Source organism: Ranitomeya imitator, chromosome 6, assembly GCF_032444005.1.
Source record: "Ranitomeya imitator isolate aRanImi1 chromosome 6, aRanImi1.pri, whole genome shotgun sequence".
NCBI classification, from domain to species: Eukaryota; Metazoa; Chordata; class Amphibia; order Anura; family Dendrobatidae; genus Ranitomeya; species Ranitomeya imitator.
Genome location: NC_091287.1, coordinates 7,601,437 through 7,623,901, shown reverse-complemented (window position 1 = coordinate 7,623,901; position 22,465 = coordinate 7,601,437). Strand labels below are relative to the sequence as shown.

General features: G+C 50.6%; 1 protein-coding gene across 2 annotated transcripts in view; it reads right to left on the bottom strand.

Moving 5' to 3' along the window:
• WNT9A (Wnt family member 9A) overlaps positions 1–22,227 on the bottom strand; it is a 127,431-nt gene extending 105,204 nt beyond the window's left edge. For both annotated transcript variants that reach the window (XM_069729107.1, XM_069729108.1), the window contains exon 1: positions 22,094–22,227. In XM_069729107.1, the coding sequence (XP_069585208.1) occupies positions 22,094–22,173 (80 nt within the window). In that variant the 5' untranslated portion in view covers positions 22,174–22,227. The remainder of the gene's footprint in view (positions 1–22,093) is intronic.
• Between the last annotated feature and the right edge of the window lie 238 nt (positions 22,228–22,465).

Below are 22,465 nucleotides of genomic sequence, written 5' to 3'. Positions count from 1 at the left end.
AGAGGATGTTTTCGGGGAGACCAGGGTACACTCGCCTGGCACAACACAAGGTTGAGACCCAGGATCAGACCCCCCTGCGACAAAACCCCTTCCGCGTCCCTGAGTCTGTACGAGAGGGGATGCGACAAGAGATACAAGAGATGTTGCGTTTAGGGGTCATTGAAGAGTCATATAGTCCCTGGACATCCCCCGTAGTGTTAGTGTCCAAAAAGGATGGGACTACACGGTTTTGTGTAGACTATCGTAAGCCGTATCCCATGCCGTGTGTGGATGAGTTGTTAGACCGGCTGGCAGGGGTAAACTATTTTACCACCATCGATCTATCCAAAGGCTACTGGCAGATTCCCCTTAGTCCTGACGCTATTCCCAAGTCGGCATTTGTCACCCCGTTTGGCTTATTCCAGTTTCGAGTTATGCCATTTGGTATGAAGAATGCCCCAGCGACCTTCCAGAGGCTGGCTGACCGGCTTCTGGATGGTCTCCAGGACTATGCTTGTGCCTACCTGGACGACATCGCCATCTACAGTGCGACATGGGAAGAGCATCTAAATCACCTAGAGACAGTATTGGACAGGATTCATAAGGCCGGAATCACCCTGAACCCAAACAAGTGTCACATGGGCAAAGCAGAGGTTCAGTATTTAGGGCATTGAGTGGGAAGTGGGAAACAGTGACCAGAACCAGCCAAGATTGAGGCCATAGCCAAGTGGCCCACCCCACGCACTAAAACCCAGGTCATGGCGTTTCTAGGGACAGCGGGGTATGACAGGAAATTCGTTCCCAATTACAGCAGCGTAGCCAAGCCCCTCACTGATCTGACCCGTAAGAACCAACCCCGCCAGGTAACCTGGACCCCCAGAGTGTGAGGAAGCCTTCCGCCAGCTAAAGGACGCCCTCACCAATACCCCTGTATTGCCCGCACCCGATCCAACTAAACGTTTCCTTGTTCACACAGACGCTTCTATGTTTGGATTGGGGGCAGTACTGAGCCAAGTCGGGCCGGACAGCCAAGAACACCCAGTAGCTTACCTGAGTCGGAAACTACTGCCCCATGAAGTAAGCTATGCAGCCATCGAGAAGGAGTGACTGGCGGTAGTATGGGCACTCAAAAAGTTACAACCATATTTGTATGGACTACAGTTTTCCCTCCTAACGGACCATAATCCCCTAGTCTGGCTTAATCGGGTCTCCGGAGACAACGCCAGATTGCTGTGGTGGAGTTTAGCCCTACAACCTCTGGACTTCAGCATCCACTACAGACCCGGCAAACTAAACGGTAACGCCGATGGACTAAGTCGACAAATGGAACTTGTACCAACCCCATAAAGTTCGGTCATCCCCAAACCGATGCAGATCGCGTTGCTGAAAAGGGGAGCCGTGTTACGGAACCACTCAGCACCCAGAATATGTTGTGCAGTTATATGTATGTATAATAGGTTCCATGTGAGATGCATGTCCCTAATGCATCAGCCCACAGGCTGCGCCCCTGGGCAGAGGGGACACGATATTCCCCTTTTGTCCGCCCCCCACCTTTGTAATTCCCACAGTAAATATCAGCAGGCTCCTGCCTCCTGCGGCTATTGTAATGTTTGTCAGGCCTGCCGCTTTTCTATTGGCCTGCCCTCTGTATCTGTGTGATATATTCTGTGTCCTGTGAGTAAAGTGTTGTCAGACTGGAAATACGTGGAGAAGCAGTGATCTTTTATATGCGCCCATGTAACCAAGCAATTCCAGCCAGCGTCCTTCATTCAGACTCCAACCAAAGCAGAGTGGACCTCCTGAAATGTGGGGTGGTACTGAAAGAGGTACCCCCAGCTTGGTAGACCCCGTTACAGCCGTATTCCCCAAAGCTAACTTCATCCTCATTGATCTGTTCCCCACATCAGCCTCTGGCCTGGGTGCGGGGGCTGCAAATTTGTGGAGGGGACGTCGGCGGCTCCAAAATGTGCACTGTACAATAGTAACAGATGACAAGAAAATCTACAAGATTCAAAATATCCATAGAACGGGTCAAAACATGGTACATACTGAGGTGGGTAGAGGAGAAAGGAGTGAAGGACACACCAGCAAACAAGCGAAACCTCAAAGAACAGCACCGAGCAAGCGAAACCTCAGAGAACAGCGTAGAGTGAGCCAAACCTCAGAGAACAGCGCAGAGGGATCTACACCTCCCAGACAACAGTGCAGAGTGATCGAATCCTCATAGTGAACAGCACCGAGCGATCAAAGCCTCACAGAACAGCACCGAGTGATCAAAACCTCACAGGGAACAGCGTCGAGCAAGCAAAACCTCAAAGAACAGCACTAAGCAATCAAAATCTCAGAGAGAACAGTGTTGAGAGATTGAAACCTCAGAGAACAGCACTGAATGAACAAAATCTCACAGAGAACAGCATAGAGCAAGCAAAACCTCACAGAACAGTGTCAAGCAAGCAAAACCTCAGAGAACAGTTGTAGGGGGAGCAAAAATTCACAGAGAACAGCACCTAGAGATCGACACATCAGAGAACAGCGTTGAGTGGGCAAAACCTCACAGAGAACAGCATCTATGGATCGAAACCTCACAGACAACAGCGCAGAGTGGGCGAATCCTCACAGAGAACAGTACCGAGAGTGAAACTTCATAGAGAATAACATCGAGTGAGCAAAACCTCACAGAGTAGTGTAGGGTGAGGAAAACCTCACAGCGTCAAGCAAATGAAACCTCAGAGAACAGCGTAGAGTGGGCAAAACCTCACAGAGAACAGCATCATGTGAGAAAAACCTCAGAACAGCAACGACGGATCGACATCTCACAGGGAACAGCATCGAGCGATCAAAACCTCACAGAACAGTGTAGGGAAAGCAAAACCTCACAGAACAGTGTAGGGAAAGCAAAACCTCACAGAACAGCACCGAGCAGACAAAATCTCACAGGGAACAGTGTCAAGCAAGCTAAACCTCACACGGAACAGCATCAAGCAAGCTAAACCGCACAGAACAGCACCAAGCGATCGCACCAAGCGATCAAAACTTCACAATAAACAGTGTGGAGAGATTGAAACCTCACAGATAACAGCATCAAGCAAGCAAAACCTCACAGAACAGCAATAAGCAAGTGAAACGTCACAGAGAACAGCGTCATGCAAGCAAAACCTCACGGAGAACAGCATTGAGTGAACAAAACCCCACAGAGAAGAGCACCGGGTGATTGAAACCTCACAGAGAACAGCATTGAGTAAGCTAATCCTCACAGAGAACAGCACTGAGTGGGTAAAACCTCACAGAACAGCGTGGAGAGATTGAAACCTCACAGAGAACAGCACTGAGCGAACAAAATCTCACAGAGAACAGCATCGGAAAGCAAAACATCAGAGAACAGAGTAGAGCAAGCAAAACCTCACAGAACAGCACCGAACAAGCAAAACCTCACAAAGAACAGTGTCGAGCAAGCAAAGCCTCAGAGAACAAAAATTCACAAAGAACAGCACCTAGAGATCGACACCTCAGAGAACAGCATCTATGGATCGAAACCTCACAATAACAGTGCAGAGTGAGCGAATCCTCACAGAGAACAGTACCGAGAGAGTGAAACCTCACAGAGAACAGCGTCAAATGATCGAAACCTCACAGGGAACAGCACCAAGTCATTAAAACCTGACAGAACAGCGTTGAGCGAGCAAAACCTCACAGAGAACACCAAGCGATCGAAACTTCACAATGAACACCGTGGAGACATTGAAACCTCAGATAGCAGCGTCAAGCAAGCTAAACCTCACAGAACAGCAATGAGCACGTGAAACGTCACAGAACAGCGTCGTGCAAGCAAAACCTCAGAAAACAGCATTGTGTGAACTAACCCCTCAGAGAAGAGCACCGGGCGATTAAAACCTCACAGAGAACAGCATCGAGTAAGCTAATCCTCACGGAGAACAGCACTGAGCGGGCAAAACCTCACAGATAACAAAATCAAGCAATCGAAATCTCACAGAGAACAGCGATGAGCGATCAAAACCTCACGGAGAACAGCACAGAGTGAGCAAAACTTCACAGAGAAAAGGTTTGAGTGAGCAATAGTTCACAGAGAACAGCACTAAGAGCGAAACCTCACAGAGAACAGCATCGAGAGAGCAAAACCTTGCAGATAATATCATCGAGAGATCGAAATCTCACAGAAGAGCATCAAGCAAGTGAAACCTCAGAGAACAGCATAGAGTAAAACTTCACAGAGAACGGTGTCAAGAAATCAAAACCTCACAGAGTACAGCGCTGAGCAAGCAAAACCTCAGAACAGTGTGGTGTGAGCAAAACCTCACAGAAGAGCACCAAACAAGCGAAGCCTCACAGAGAGCAGCGTCAAGCAAGACAAACCTCAGGAAACAGCGTTGAGTGAGCAAAACCTCAGAGAACAGCACTGAGGTATCGACACCTCTGAGAGAACAGTGATGAGTGAGCAAAGCTTCAGAGAACAGCACCGAGAGAGCAAAACCTCAGAGAGCAGCACCAAGCTATCGAAACCTCACAGAAAACAGTGTCAAGCGAGAAAAACCTCAGAACAGAACCGAGGGATCGACACCTCACAGAGAACAGCATCAAGTGAGCAAAACCTCACAGAGAATAGCACCAAAAGATCAAAACCTCACAGAAGACAGTGAAGAGTGCGTGACTCCTCACTGAAAACAGCAAAGAGTGAGCAAAACCTCACAGAGAATAGGGTCGAGAGATCAAAACCTCAGGAGAACAGAGCAGAGTGTGTGAATCCTCACAGAGAATATCATTGAGTGATCAAAACCTCACAGAACAGTGTAGCGCAAGCAAAACCTCACAGAGCAAGACTGAGCAAGGGAAACCTCAAAGGGACCAGCATCGAGCAAGTTAAACCTCACAGAGAACAGTGTAGGGCAAGCAAAACCTCACAGAGAACAGCACCAAGGGATCGAAACCTCACAGAACAGCACAAAGAGTGAAACCTCACAGAGAACAGCATCAAGCAAGCAAAACCTTGCAGAGAACAGTGTAGGGCAAGCAAAACTTTGCAGAGAACAACACTGAACGAGCAAACAAAACTTAAAAGTTCAGCATTGAGCAAGTGAAGCCTTAGATAGAAAAGTGCCAAGCTTAACAAAACCTCGCAAAACACAGTCGAGCAATCGAAACCTCACAGAATGCAGTGTCAAGTGAGAAAAACCTCAGAATACAGTATTGAGCGAGTGAAACCTCACAGCGTCAAGCAGGAACATACTGGAGAACACACTATATTCATAAACGTAAAAGACCACATGTTTATTCAACAGTCCACGTGTGATGCTAGTTACTTCTCATGGCCAAGCCGTAAGTCAGAACGGTCAAGGAGACCAAGGTCAGAAGCCAGAAGAGTACATCAAAAACAGAAGGAAGAGAAAAGCATGGTCAGGTAACGTTCCGAGGTCAGAATGCCAGGAGGATAACGGATCGGAGCAGAAAAGGTTAAATAGTCGAATAGTCAGAAAAAAGTCCAGAGTCAGGCAACAAAAGATCAAGCATACAGAAACCAAGGCACAGGGAGCACAAACTTCACAAGCTGAATGTATGTCTGGCAGGTCAGGGAGAAGCAGCTCAGTTAAGTAGCATGGCAATCACCTGTGATAGTGAACACTTGGAGACAGCCGATGCCTCCCAGTCACAGATTGGATAGTTGAGCTGTCAATCACACTGACAGCTCAACACTCCCCTGTGCCGGATTGGACAGCCGGGCTGTCAGTAACTGCATGTCAGACACACTGAGGGGTGGACCCGTGACATCACGATTATCATTCAGTGCAAATCGCTTCCAGGTTTATAACATTCAACCCTGTGCCATGCAACTAGAGACCCCGTAACGTTGCAAAGTGGGGCAACAAATGCTGCAGAGCAGAAGGCAGAGAAGTCACCACCGCTCTGCTGACCTCAAGTACATGCAGAGGCTGCTCAGTCACTGTCAGCGGGCAGACTGTTAAAGGATTGCTTTTCTCTAAAACGCCGCAGCAGGTATCAATTGACAAGTCTAACACCAACGTAAATACTGCGCCCACCGGAAGCCTCATGGGCGAGCACCTGCATGCAGCCGTACATCACCAAACACAATGGCGAGAGCCGGATGGAGTGGTGTAAAGCCGCCACCACTGGACCTTGGAGGACACGAGTTCTGTGCAGTGATGGATCGCACTTCTCTATCTGATGAAGGAGTCTCGTGATTCCAGGAGGACGTTACCCCCTGATTGAATTGTGCCCCCTGTACAGCTGGCGGAGGGGGAATAATGCTACGGGCTGTTATCAGGGAGCGGCTTCAGACCCCTCAGCTCCAGGGACGGAGGACAGGACATTGTGGACAATTGTAGCTTCAGCTTTGTGGGAACAGGGACAGAGAAGCCCCCGGAGGTGGATGTGGGGGGCACATACTTTCTCCATATTAATGTCTATGGATGTAGATGAGGACAGAGAAGCCCCCGGAGGAGGATGTGGGGGGCACATACTTTCTCCATATTAATGTCTATGGATGTAGATGAGGACAGAGAAGCCCCCGGAGGTGGATGTGGGGGGCACATACTGTCTCCATATTAATGTCTATGGATGTAGATGAGGACAGAGAAGCCCCCGGAGGAGGATGTGGGGGGCACATACTTTCTCCATATTAATGTCTATGGATGTAGATGAGTACAGTGAAGCCCCCGGAGGAGGATGTGGGGGGCACATACTTTCTCCATATTAATGTCTATGGATGTAGATGAGGACAGTGAAGCCCCCGGAGGAGGATGTGGGGGGCACATACTGTCTCCATATTAATGTCTATGGATGTAGATGAGGACAGTGAAGCCCCCGGAGGAGGATGTGGGGGGCACATACTTTCTCCATATTAATGTCTATGGATGTAGATGAGGACAGAGAAGCCCCCGGAGGAGGATGTGGGGGGCACATACTGTCTCCATATTAATGTCTATGGATGTAGATGAGGACAGAGAAGCCCCCGGAGGAGGATGTGGGGGGCACATACTGTCTCCATATTAATGTCTATGGATGTAGATGAGGACAGAGAAGCCCCCGGAGGTGGATGTGGGGGGCACATACTTTCTCCATATTAATGTCTATGGATGTAGATGAGGACAGAGAAGCCCCCGGAGGTGGATGTGGGGGGCACATACTGTCTCCATATTAATGTCTATGGATGTAGATGAGGACAGTGAAGCCCCCGGAGGAGGATGTGGGGGGCACATACTGTCTCCATATTAATGTCTATGGATGTAGATGAGGACAGAGAAGCCCCCGGAGGAGGATGTGGGGGGCACATACTTTCCCCATATTAATGTCTATGGATGTAGATGAGGACAGAGAAGCCCCCGGAGGAGGATGTGAGGGGCACATACTTTCCCCATATTAATGTCTATGGATGTAGATGAGGACAGAGAAGCCCCCGGAGGAGGATGTGGGGGGCACATACTTTCTCCATATTAATGTCTATGGATGTAGATGAGGACAGTGAAGCCCCCGGAGGTGGATGTGGGGGGCACATACTTTCTCCATATTAATGTCTATGGATGTAGATGAGGACAGTGAAGCCCCCGGAGGAGGATGTGGGGGGCACATACTTTCCCCATATTAATGTCTATGGATGTAGATGAGGACAGTGAAGCCCCCGGAGGAGGATGTGGGGGGCAAATACTGTCTCCATATTAATGTCTATGGATGTAGATGAGGACAGAGAAGCCCCCGGAGGTGGATGTGGGGGGCACATACTTTCTCCATATTAATGTCTATGGATGTAGATGAGGACAGTGAAGCCCCCGGAGGAGGATGTGGGGGGCACATACTTTCTCCATATTAATGTCTATGGATGTAGATGAGGACAGAGAAGCCCCCGGAGGAGGATGTGGGGGTCACATACTGTCTCCATATTAATGTCTATGGATGTAGATGAGGACAGAGAAGCCCCCGGAGGAGGATGTGGGGGGCACATACTGTCTCCATATTAATGTCTATAGATGTAGATGAGGACAGTGAAGCCCCCGGAGGAGGATGTGGGGGGCACATACTGTCTCCATATTAATGTCTATAGATGTAGATGAGGACAGTGAAGCCCCCGGAGGTGGATGTGGGGGGCACATACTTTCTCCATATTAATGTCTATGAATGTAGATGAGGACAGTGAAGCCCCCAGAGGAGGATGTGGGGGGCACATACTTTCTCCATATTAATGTCTATGGATGTAGATGAGGACAGTGAAGCCCCCAGAGGAGGATGTGGGGGGCACATACTTTCTCCATATTAATGTCTATAGATATAGATGAGGACAGTGAAGCCCCCGGAGGAGGATGTGGGGGGCACATACTGTCTCCATATTAATGTCTATGGATGTAGATGAGGACAGTGAAGCCCCCGGAGGAGGATGTGGGGGGCACATACTGTCTCCATATTAATGTCTATGGATGTAGATGAAGACAGAGGAGCCCCCGGAGGAGGATGTGGGGGGCACATACTTTCTCCATATTAATGTCTATGGATGTAGATGAGGACAGTGAAGCCCCCGGAGGAGGATGTGGGGGGCACATACTGTCTCCATATTAATGTCTATGGATGTAGATGAGGACAGTGAAGCCCCCGGAGGAGGATGTGGGGGCACATACTTTCTCCATATTAATGTCTATGGATGTAGATGAAGACAGAGGAGCCCCCGGAGGAGGATGTGGGGGGCACATACTTTCTCCATATTAATGTCTATGGATGTAGATGAGGACAGTGAAGCCCCCGGAGGAGGATGTGGGGGGCACATACTGTCTCCATATTAATGTCTATGGATGTAGATGAGGACAGTGAAGCCCCCGGAGGAGGATGTGGGGGGCACATACTTTCTCCATATTAATGTCTATGGATGTAGATGAGGACAGTGAATCCCCCGGAGGAGGATGTGGGGGGCACATACTGTCTCCATATTAATGTCTATGGATGTAGATGAGGACAGTGAAGCCCCCGGAGGTGGATGTGGGGGGCACATACTTTCTCCATATTAATGTCTATGAATGTAGATGAGGACAGTGAAGCCCCCGGAGGAGGATGTGGGGGGCACATACTTTCTCCATATTAATGTCTATGAATGTAGATGAGGACAGTGAAGCCCCCAGAGGAGGATGTGGGGGGCACATACTTTCTCCATATTAATGTCTATGGATGTAGATGAGGACAGAGAAGCCCCCGGAGGAGGATGTGGGGGCACATACTTTCTCCATATTAATGTCTATGGATGTAGATGAGGACAGTGAAGCCCCCGGAGGAGGATGTGGGGGGCACATACTGTCTCCATATTAATGTCTATGGATGTAGATGAGGACAGTGAAGCCCCCGGAGGTGGATGTGGGGGGCACATACTTTCTCCATATTAATGTCTATGAATGTAGATGAGGACAGTGAAGCCCCCAGAGGAGGATGTGGGGGGCACATACTTTCTCCATATTAATGTCTATGGATGTAGATGAGGACAGTGAAGCCCCCGGAGGTGGATGTGGGGGGCACATACTGTCTCCATATTAATGTCTATGGATGTAGATGAGGACAGTGAAGCCCCCGGAGGAGGATGTGGGGGGCACATACTGTCTCCATATTAATGTCTATGGATGTAGATGAGGACAGTGAAGCCCCCGGAGGAGGATGTGGGGGGCACATACTTTCTCCATATTAATGTCTATGGATGTAGATGAGGACAGAGAAGCCCCCGGAGGTGGATGTGGGGGGCACATACTGTCTCCATATTAATGTCTATGGATGTAGATGAGGACAGTGAAGCCCCCGGAGGAGGATGTGGGGGGCACATACTGTCTCCATATTAATGTCTATGGATGTAGATGAGGACAGTGAAGCCCCCGGAGGAGGATGTGGGGGGCACATACTTTCTCCATATTAATGTCTATGGATGTAGATGAGGACAGTGAAGCCCCCGGAGGTGGATGTGGGGGGCACATACTGTCTCCATATTAATGTCTATGGATGTAGATGAGGACAGTGAAGCCCCCGGAGGAGGATGTGGGGGGCACATACTGTCTCCATATTAATGTCTATAGATGTAGATGAGGACAGTGAAGCCCCCGGAGGAGGATGTGGGGGGCACATACTTTCTCCATATTAATGTCTATGAATGTAGATGAGGACAGTGAAGCCCCCGGAGGAGGATGTGGGGGGCACATACTTTCTCCATATTAATGTCTATGAATGTAGATGAGGACAGTGAAGCCCCCGGAGGTGGATGTGGGGGGCACATACTTTCTCCATATTAATGTCTATGAATGTAGATGAGGACAGTGAAGCCCCCGGAGGAGGATGTGGGGGGCACATACTTTCTCCATATTAATGTCTATGGATGTAGATGAGGACAGTGAAGCCCCCGGAGGAGGATGTGGGGGGCACATACTTTCTCCATATTAATGTCTATGGATGTAGATGAGGACAGTGAAGCCCCCGGAGGAGGATGTGGGGGGCACATACTTTCTCCATATTAATGTCTATGAATGTAGATGAGGACAGTGAAGCCCCCGGAGGAGGATGTGGGGGGCACATACTTTCTCCATATTAATGTCTATGGATGTAGATGAGGACAGTGAAGCCCCCGGAGGAGGATGTGGGGGGCACATACTTTCTCCATATTAATGTCTATAGATGTAGATGAGGACAGTGAAGCCCCCGGAGGAGGATGTGGGGGGCACATACTTTCTCCATATTAATGTCTATGGATGTAGATGAGGACAGAGAAGCCCCTGGAGGAGGATGTGGGGGGCACATACTTTCTCCATATTAATGTCTATGAATGTAGATGAGGACAGAGAAGCCCCCGGAGGAGGATGTGGGGGGCACATACTTTCTCCATATTAATGTCTATGGATGTAGATGAGGACAGAGAAGCCCCCGGAGGAGGATGTGGGGGGCACATACTTTCTCCATATTAATGTCTATGAATGTAGATGAGGACAGAGAAGCCCCCGGAGGAGGATGTGGGGGGCACATACTTTCTCCATATTAATGTCTATGGATGTAGATGAGGACAGAGAAGCCCCCGGAGGAGGATGTGGGGGGCACATACTGTCTCCATATTAATGTCTATGGATGTAGATGAGGACAGTGAAGCCCCCGGAGGAGGATGTGGGGGGCACATACTGTCTCCATATTAATGTCTATGGATGTAGATGAGGACAGAGAAGCCCCCGGAGGAGGATGTGGGGGGCACATACTTTCTCCATATTAATGTCTATGGATGTAGATGAGGACAGAGAAGCCCCCGGAGGAGGATGTGGGGGGCACATACTTTCTCCATATTAATGTCTATGGATGTAGATGAGGACAGAGAAGCCCCCGGAGGAGGATGTGGGGGGCACATACTGTCTCCATATTAATGTCTATGGATGTAGATGAGGACAGTGAAGCCCCCGGAGGAGGATGTGGGGGGCACATACTTTCTCCATATTAATGTCTATGGATGTAGATGAGGACAGAGAAGCCCCCGGAGGAGGATGTGGGGGGCACATACTGTCTCCATATTAATGTCTATGGATGTAGATGAGGACAGTGAAGCCCCCGGAGGTGGATGTGGGGGGCACATACTTTCTCCATATTAATGTCTATGGATGTAGATGAGGACAGAGAAGCCCCCGGAGGAGGATGTGGGGGGCACATACTGTCTCCATATTAATGTCTATGGATGTAGATGAGGACAGTGAAGCCCCCGGAGGAGGATGTGGGGGGCACATACTGTCTCCATATTAATGTCTATGGATGTAGATGAGGACAGTGAAGCCCCCGGAGGAGGATGTGGGGGGCACATACTGTCTCCATATTAATGTCTATGGATGTAGATGAGGACAGAGAAGCCCCCGGAGGAGGATGTGGGGGGCACATACTGTCTCCATATTAATGTCTATGGATGTAGATGAGGACAGAGAAGCCCCCGGAGGAGGATGTGGGGGGCACATACTTTCTCCATATTAATGTCTATGGATGTAGATGAGGACAGTGAAGCCCCCGGAGGAGGATGTGGGGGGCACATACTTTCTCCATATTAATGTCTATGGATGTAGATGAGGACAGTGAAGCCCCCGGAGGAGGATGTGGGGGGCACATACTTTCTCCATATTAATGTCTATGGATGTAGATGAGGACAGAGAAGCCCCCGGAGGAGGATGTGGGGGGCACATACTTTCTCCATATTAATGTCTATGGATGTAGATGAGGACAGTGAAGCCCCCGGAGGAGGATGTGGGGGGCACATACTGTCTCCATATTAATGTCTATGGATGTAGATGAGGACAGTGAAGCCCCCGGAGGAGGATGTGGGGGGCACATACTGTCTCCATATTAATGTCTATGGATGTAGATGAGGACAGTGAAGCCCCCGGAGGAGGATGTGGGGGGCACATACTTTCTCCATATTAATGTCTATGGATGTAGATGAGGACAGTGAAGCCCCCGGAGGTGGATGTGGGGGGCACATACTTTCTCCATATTAATGTCTATGGATGTAGATGAGGACAGTGAAGCCCCCGGAGGAGGATGTGAGGGGCACATACTTTCTCCATATTAATGTCTATGGATGTAGATGAGGACAGTGAAGCCCCCGGAGGAGGATGTGGGGGGCACATACTGTCTCCATATTAATGTCTATGGATGTAGATGAGGACAGTGAAGCCCCCGGAGGAGGATGTGGGGGGCACATACTTTCTCCATATTAATGTCTATGGATGTAGATGAGGACAGTGAAGCCCCCGGAGGAGGATGTGGGGGGCACATACTGTCTCCATATTAATGTCTATGGATGTAGATGAGGACAGTGAAGCCCCCGGAGGTGGATGTGGGGGGCACATACTGTCTCCATATTAATGTCTATGGATGTAGATGAGGACAGTGAAGCCCCCGGAGGAGGATGTGGGGGGCACATACTGTCTCCATATTAATGTCTATGGATGTAGATGAGGACAGTGAAGCCCCCGGAGGAGGATGTGGGGGGCACATACTGTCTCCATATTAATGTCTATGGATGTAGATGAGGACAGTGAAGCCCCCGGAGGAGGATGTGGGGGGCACATACTTTCTCCATATTAATGTCTATGGATGTAGATGAGGGCAGAGAAGCCCCCGGAGGAGGATGTGGGGGGCACATACTGTCTCCATATTAATGTCTATGGATGTAGATGAGGACAGTGAAGCCCCCGGAGGAGGATGTGGGGGGCACATACTTTCTCCATATTAATGTCTATGGATGTAGATGAGGACAGTGAAGCCCCCGGAGGAGGATGTGGGGGGCACATACTTTCTCCATATTAATGTCTATGGATGTAGATGAGGACAGTGAAGCCCCCGGAGGTGGATGTGGGGGGCACATACTTTCTCCATATTAATGTCTATAGATGTAGATGAGGACAGTGAAGCCCCCGGAGGAGGATGTGGGGGGCACATACTTTCTCCATATTAATGTCTATGGATGTAGATGAGGACAGTGAAGCCCCCGGAGGTGGATGTGGGGGGCACATGCTTTCTCCATATTAATGTCTATGGATGTAGATGAGGACAGAGAAGCCCCCGGAGGAGGATGTGGGGGGCACATACTTTCTCCATATTAATGTCTATGGATGTAGATGAGGACAGTGAAGCCCCCGGAGGAGGATGTGGGGGGCACATACTTTCTCCATATTAATGTCTATGGATGTAGATGAGGACAGAGAAGCCCCCGGAGGAGGATGTGGGGGGCACATACTTTCTCCATATTAATGTCTATGGATGTAGATGAGGACAGTGAAGCCCCCGGAGGAGGATGTGGGGGGCACATACTGTCTCCATATTAATGTCTATGGATGTAGATGAGGACAGTGAAGCCCCCGGAGGAGGATGTGGGGGGCACATACTGTCTCCATATTAATGTCTATGGATGTAGATGAGGACAGTGAAGCCCCCCGGAGGAGGATGTGGGGGGCACATACTGTCTCCATATTAATGTCTATGGATGTAGATGAGGACAGTGAAGCCCCCGGAGGTGGATGTGGGGGGCACATACTGTCTCCATATTAATGTCTATGGATGTAGATAACGACAGAGAAGCCCCCGGAGGAGGATGTGGGGGGCACATACTTTCTCCATATTAATGTCTATGGATGTAGATGAGGACAGTGAAGCCCCCGGAGGAGGATGTTGGGGGCACATACTTTCTCCATATTAATGTCTATGGATGTAGATGAGGACAGTGAAGCCCCCGGAGGAGGATGTGGGGGGCACATACTGTCTCCATATTAATGTCTATGGATGTAGATGAGGACAGTGAAGCCCCCGGAGGAGGATGTGGGGGGCACATACTGTCTCCATATTAATGTCTATGGATGTAGATGAGGACAGAGAAGCCCCCGGAGGTGGATGTGGGGGGCACATACTGTCTCCATATTAATGTCTATGGATGTAGAGGAGGACAGTGAAGCCCCCGGAGGAGGATGTGGGGGGCACATACTTTCTCCATATTAATGTCTATAGATGTAGATGAGGACAGTGAAGCCCCCGGAGGAGGATGTGGGGGGCACATACTGTCTCCATATTAATGTCTATGGATGTAGATGAGGACAGTGAAGCCCCCGGAGGAGGATGTGGGGGGCACATACTGTCTCCATATTAATGTCTATGGATGTAGATGAGGACAGTGAAGCCCCCGGAGGTGGATGTGGGGGGCACATACTTTCTCCATATTAATGTCTATGGATGTAGATGAGGACAGAGAAGCCCCCGGAGGAGGATGTGGGGGGCACATACTTTCTCCATATTAATGTCTATGGATGTAGATGAGGACAGTGAAGCCCCCGGAGGAGGATGTGGGGGGCACATACTGTCTCCATATTAATGTCTATGGATGTAGATGAGGACAGAGAAGCCCCCGGAGGAGGATGTGGGGGTCACATACTGTCTCCATATTAATGTCTATGGATGTAGATGAGGACAGTGAAGCCCCCGGAGGAGGATGTGGGGGGCACATACTGTCTCCATATTAATGTCTATGGATGTAGATGAGGACAGTGAAGCCCCCGGAGGAGGATGTGGGGGGCACATACTGTCTCCATATTAATGTCTATGGATGTAGATGAGGACAGAGAAGCCCCCGGAGGAGGATGTGGGGGTCACATACTGTCTCCATATTAATGTCTATGGATGTAGATGAGGACAGAGAAGCCCCCGGAGGTGGATGTGGGGGGCACATACTGTCTCCATATTAATGTCTATGGATGTAGATGAGGACAGAGAAGCCCCCGGAGGTGGATGTGGGGGGCACATACTTTCTCCATATTAATGTCTATAGATGTAGATGAGGACAGAGAAGCCCCCGGAGGTGGATGTGGGGGGCACATACTGTCTCCATATTAATGTCTATGGATGTAGATGAGGACAGAGAAGCCCCCGGAGGTGGATGTGGGGGGCACATACTGTCTCCATATTAATGTCTATAGATGTAGATGAGGACAGAGAAGCCCCCGGAGGAGGATGTGGGGGGCACATACTGTCTCCATATTAATGTCTATGGATGTAGATGAGGACAGTGAAGCCCCCGGAGGAGGATGTGGGGGGCACATACTTTCTCCATATTAATGTCTATGGATGTAGATGAGGACAGTGAAGCCCCCGGAGGTGGATGTGGGGGGCACATACTTTCTCCATATTAATGTCTATGGATGTAGATGAGGACAGTGAAGCCCCCGGAGGTGGATGTGGGGGGGCACATACTGTCTCCATATTAATGTCTATGGATGTAGATGAGGACAGTGAAGACCCCGGAGGAGGATGTGGGGGGCACATACTTTCTCCATATTAATGTCTATGGATGTAGATGAGGACAGAAGCCCCCAGAGGGCAGAGCAGTTTGCCCCATAGCATAGCTCACAGTACAGTGCAGAGCTCATGACCGGGGGGCTACGCTTCAGTGTTTCGTCCTGTAGACAGAATAATTCCCTGGAGCAGCTGAAGGGACCGAGTCTCAATCACAAAGGGCACAAGACATTGCAGAGTATCAGCCCAGTAACTCTCTGCACAGCTGTAACTGCAACTACGAGGGTCCGCGTCTCACTGCTCCACAACAACCAGGAGCACAACCGGTGAAGAGTCTCAAGCTGCCAATAGAGCAAAACAGAGATCCAATCGCAGCAGCGAGGATACAGCGCACCAGAGAGACAGCGAGGATACAGCGCACCAGAGAGACAGCGAGGATACAGCGCACCAGAGAGACAGCGAGGATACAGCGCGCCAGAGAGACAGCAAGGATACAGTGCGCCAGAGAGACAGCGAGGATACAGCGCACCAGAGAGACAGCGAGGATACAGCGCACCAGAGAGACAGCGAGGATACAGAGCGCCAGAGAGACAGCGAGGATACAGCGCGCCAGAGAGACAGCGAGGATACAGCGCACCAGAGAGACAGCGAGGATACAGCGCACCAGAGAGACAGCGAGGATACAGCGCACCAGAGAGACAGCGAGGATACAGCGCACCAGAGAGACAGCGAGGATACAGCACGCCAGAGAGACAGCGGGGATACAGCGCACCAGAGAGACAGCGGGGATACAGCGCACCAGAGAGACAGCGAGGATACAGCAGCTTTATACACTGTATCTAGAACACATGCCAAGTGCTGCCGCTCCTCCATAATACGTAGATGTACCTCAGCTCCTTGAGTATAGAGGCACGTACCCTACCTTCTACAGAATAGGTACATGTAGCTCAGCTCTTCCAGATTACAATGTACCCCAACTCCACCAATATAAAATATGTACTACAGCTCCTCCAGAATAGATACAATGTATCCCAGCTCCTTCAATATAGATACATGTACCGCAGGTCGTCCAGATTAGATACAATGCACCCCAGCTCCTCCAGAATAGATACATGTAGCTCAGCTCCTCGAGGTTAGATACCAAGTACCGAATCTCCTCCCGATCAGACACAGGGCTGGCTCCAGAGCCGCAGGGTCTTCTCCTTTCCCTGTGGTTGCGGCTCAGATACATTGTACCGCAGCAGACACAGTGTAACGCTCCCGGTCCCGGCGGCTGAGATGCTTTGTACCTCCGCAAAGGTGCCGCTGTCATGGCTTAGATACATTGTACCTCTCCCGTCAGGTCCCGGAGTGTAGCACTGAGGTCCCGCATACTGTCTCCATATTAATGTCTATGGATGTAGATGAGGACAGTGAAGCCCCCGGAGGTGGATGTGGGGGGCACATACTTTCTCCATATTAATGTCTATGGATGTAGATGAGGACAGTGAAGCCCCCGGAGGTGGATGTGGGGGGCACATACTTTCTCCATATTAATGTCTATGGATGTAGATGAGGACAGAGAAGCCCCCGGAGGAGGATGTGGGGGGCACATACTGTCTCCATATTAATGTCTATGGATGTAGATGAGGACAGTGAAGCCCCCGGAGGAGGATGTGGGGGGCACATACTGTCTCCATATTAATGTCTATGGATGTAGATGAGGACAGTGAAGCCCCCGGAGGAGGATGTGGGGGGCACATACTGTCTCCATATTAATGTCTATGGATGTAGATGAGGACAGTGAAGCCCCCGGAGGAGGATGTGGGGGGCACATACTTTCTCCATATTAATGTCTATGGATGTAGATGAGGACAGTGAAGCCCCCGGAGGTGGATGTGGGGGGCACATACTGTCTCCATATTAATGTCTATGGATGTAGATGAGGACAGTGAAGCCCCCGGAGGAGGATGTGGGGGGCACATACTGTCTCCATATTATTGTCTATGGATGTAGATGAGGACAGTGAAGCCCCCGGAGGTGGATGTGGGGGGCACATACTTTCTCCATATTAATGTCTATGGATGTAGATGAGGACAGTGAAGCCCCCGGAGGAGGATGTGGGGGGCACATACTTTCTCCATATTAATGTCTATGGATGTAGATGAGGACAGAGAAGCCCCCGGAGGTGGATGTGGGGGGCACATACTGTCTCCATATTAATGTCTATGGATGTAGATGAGGACAGAGAAGCCCCCAGAGGAGGATGTGGGGGGCACATACTGTCTCCATATTAATGTCTATGGATGTAGATGAGGACAGTGAAGCCCCCGGAGGAGGATGTGGGGGGCACATACTGTCTCCATATTAATGTCTATAGATGTAGATGAGGACAGTGAAGCCCCCGGAGGAGGATGTGGGGGGCACATACTGTCTCCATATTAATGTCTATGGATGTAGATGAGGACAGAGAAGCCCCCGGAGGTGGATGTGGGGGGCACATACTGTCTCCATATTAATGTCTATGGATGTAGATGAGGACAGAGAAGCCCCCAGAGGAGGATGTGGGGGGCACATACTGTCTCCATATTAATGTCTATAGATGTAGATGAGGACAGTGAAGCCCCCGGAGGAGGATGTGGGGGGCACATACTGTCTCCATATTAATGTCTATGGATGTAGATGAGGACAGAGAAGCCCCCGGAGGTGGATGTGGGGGGCACATACTGTCTCCATATTAATGTCTATGGATGTAGATGAGGACAGAGAAGCCCCCGGAGGTGGATGTGGGGGGCACATACTGTCTCCATATTAATGTCTATAGATGTAGATGAGGACAGTGAAGCCCCCGGAGGAGGATGTGGGGGGCACATACTGTCTCCATATTAATGTCTATGGATGTAGATGAGGACAGTGAAGCCCCCGGAGGTGGATGTGGGGGGCACATACTGTCTCCATATTAATGTCTATGGATGTAGATGAGGACAGAGAAGCCCCCAGAGGAGGATGTGGGGGGCACATACTGTCTCCATATTAATGTCTATGGATGTAGATGAGGACAGTGAAGCCCCCGGAGGTGGATGTGGGGGGCACATACTTTCTCCATATTAATGTCTATGGATGTAGATGAGGACAGAGAAGCCCCCGGAGGTGGATGTGGGGGGCACATACTGTCTCCATATTAATGTCTATAGATGTAGATGAGGACAGTGAAGCCCCCGGAGGAGGATGTGGGGGGCACATACTGTCTCCATATTAATGTCTATAGATGTAGATGAGGACAGAGAAGCCCCCGGAGGAGGATGTGGGGGGCACATACTTTCTCCATATTAATGTCTATGGATGTAGATGAGGACAGTGAAGCCCCCGGAGGAGGATGTGGGGGGCACATACTTTCTCCATATTAATGTCTATAGATGTAGATGAGGACAGTGAAGCCCCCGGAGGAGGATGTGGGGGGCACATACTTTCTCCATATTAATGTCTATGGATGTAGATGAGGACAGAGAAGCCCCCGGAGGTGGATGTGGGGGGCACATACTGTCTCCATATTAATGTCTATGGATGTAGATGAGGACAGAGAAGCCCCCGGAGGAGGATGTGGGGGGCACATACTTTCTCCATATTAATGTCTATGGATGTAGATGAGGACAGTGAAGCCCCCGGAGGAGGATGTGGGGGGCACACACTGTCTCCATATTATTGTCTATGGATGTAGATGAGGACAGAGAAGCCCCCGGAGGAGGATGTTGGGGGCACATACTTTCTCCATATTAATGTCTATGGATGTAGATGAGGACAGAGAAGCCCCCAGAGGTGGATGTGGGGGGCACATACTTTCTCCATATTAATGTCTATGGATGTAGATGAGGACAGAGAAGCCCCCGGAGGAGGATGTGGGGGGCACATACTTTCTCCATATTAATGTCTATGGATGTAGATGAGGACAGAGAAGCCCCCGGAGGTGGATGTGGGGGGCACATACTTTCTCCATATTAATGTCTATGGATGTAGATGAGGACAGTGAAGCCCCCGGAGGTGGATGTGGGGGGCACATACTGTCTCCATATTAATGTCTATGGATGTAGATGAGGACAGAGAAGCCCCCGGAGGTGGATGTGGGGGGCACATACTGTCTCCATATTAATGTCTATGGATGTAGATGAGGACAGTGAAGCCCCCGGAGGAGGATGTGGGGGGCACATACTTTCTCCATATTAATGTCTATGGATGTAGATGAGGACAGTGAAGCCCCCGGAGGAGGATGTGAGGGGCACATACTGTCTCCATATTAATGTCTATGGATGTAGATGAGGACAGTGAAGCCCCCGGAGGAGGATGTGGGGGGCACATACTTTCTCCATATTAATGTCTATGGATGTAGATGAGGACAGTGAAGCCCCCGGAGGAGGATGTGGGGGGCACATACTGTCTCCATATTAATGTCTATGGATGTAGATGAGGACAGAGAAGCCCCCGGAGGTGGATGTGGGGGGCACATACTTTCTCCATATTAATGTCTATGGATGTAGATGAGGACAGTGAAGCCCCCGGAGGAGGATGTGGGGGGCACATACTTTCTCCATATTAATGTCTATGGATGTAGATGAGGACAGTGAAGCCCCCGGAGGTGGATGTGGGGGGCACATACTGTCTCCATATTAATGTCTATGGATGTAGATGAGGACAGTGAAGCCCCCGGAGGAGGATGTGGGGGGCACATACTTTCTCCATATTAATGTCTATGGATGTAGATGAGGACAGTGAAGCCCCCGGAGGAGGATGTGGGGGGCACATACTGTCTCCATATTAATGTCTATGGATGTAGATGAGGACAGAAGCCCCCAGAGGGCAGAGCAGTTTGCCCCATAGCATAGCTCACAGTACAGTGCAGAGCTCATGACCGGGGGGCTACGCTTCAGTGTTTCGTCCTGTAGACAGAATAATTCCCTGGAGCAGCTGAAGGGACCGAGTCTCAATCACAAAGGGCACAAGACATTGCAGAGTATCAGCCCAGTAACTCTCTGCACAGCTGTAACTGCAACTACGAGGGTCCGCGTCTCACTGCTCCACAACAACCAGGAGCACAACCGGTGAAGAGTCTCAAGCTGCCAATAGAGCAAAACAGAGATCCAATCGCAGCAGCGAGGATACAGCGCACCAGAGAGACAGCGAGGATACAGCGCACCAGAGAGACAGCGAGGATACAGCGCACCAGAGAGACAGCGAGGATACAGCGCGCCAGAGAGACAGCGAGGATACAGCGCACCAGAGAGACAGCGAGGATACAGCGCACCAGAGAGACAGCAAGGATACAGTGCGCCAGAGAGACAGCAAGGATACAGAGCACCAGAGAGACAGCGAGGATACAGAGCGCCAGAGACACAGCGAGGATACAGCGCACCAGAGAGACAGCGAGGATACAGCGCACCAGAGAGACAGCGAGGATACAGCGCGCCAGAGAGACAGCGAGGATACAGCGCACCAGAGAGACAGCGAGGATACAGCACGCCAGAGAGACAGCGAGGATACAGCGCGCCAGAGAGACAGCGAGGATACAGCGCACCAGAGAGACAGCGAGGATACAGCGCACCAGAGAGACAGCGAGGATACAGCGCACCAGAGAGACAGCGAGGATACAGCGCACCAGAGAGACAGCGAGGATACAGCGCACCAGAGAGACAGCGAGGATACAGCAGCTTTATACACTGTATCTAGAACACATGCCAAGTGCTGCCGCTCCTCCATAATACGTAGATGTACCTCAGCTCCTTGAGTATAGAGGCACGTACCCTACCTTCTACAGAATAGGTACATGTAGCTCAGCTCTTCCAGATTACAATGTACCCCAACTCCACCAATATAAAATATGTACTACAGCTCCTCCAGAATAGATACAATGTATCCCAGCTCCTTCAATATAGATACATGTACCGCAGCTCCTCCAGATCAGATACAAAGTACTGCAGCTCCTCCAGATTTGATACAATGTATCCCAACTCCTTCAATATAGATACATGTACCGCAGGTCGTCCAGATTAGATACAATGCACCCCAGCTCCTCCAGATCAGATACATGCAGCTCAGCTCCTCGAGGTTAGATACCAAGTACCGCAGGGCTGGCTCCAGGGTCTTCTCCTGTCCCTGTGGTTGCGGCTCAGATACATTGCACCGCAGCAGACACAGTGTAACGCTCCCGGTCCCGGCGGCTCAGATGCTTTGTACCTCCGCACAGGTGCCGCTGTCATGGCTTAGATACATTGTACCTCTCCCGTCAGGTCCCGGAGTGTAGCACTGAGGTCCCGCTGCCATCAATCCCCGCAGGTTCCTGGAGCTGCAGACTGTCACCTACCCGAAGTACGCCGCCGCCGGTCCGCCGGAGAGGAGGACTACAAGTGACAGCCATCCCAGGAAGCCCTGTCCATCCAGCATCTTGCTGCGGCTCTGGCGCTGACCATTTCGCTCGTGTAGTTTGTGTTGTAGTTTTGCTTCTCGCGGATCTGCGCTTCTTATAGACCCGAGGCGGAGCCGCCGTCACCCCGAGCCGAGACCACCCCTTCCCTCCTGCACTACTCCTCCCAGCAGCTGCCCTTCCTCCTCCTCATACACGTGCCTGCACATCACACCCGGGACTGACACTGCCACTGCTTAACCCCTGCACTGCCACGGCGAGCTGAGCCTGCGGGGCCAGATGGGGGCCAGCCTAACCCTGCGGGGCCTGACC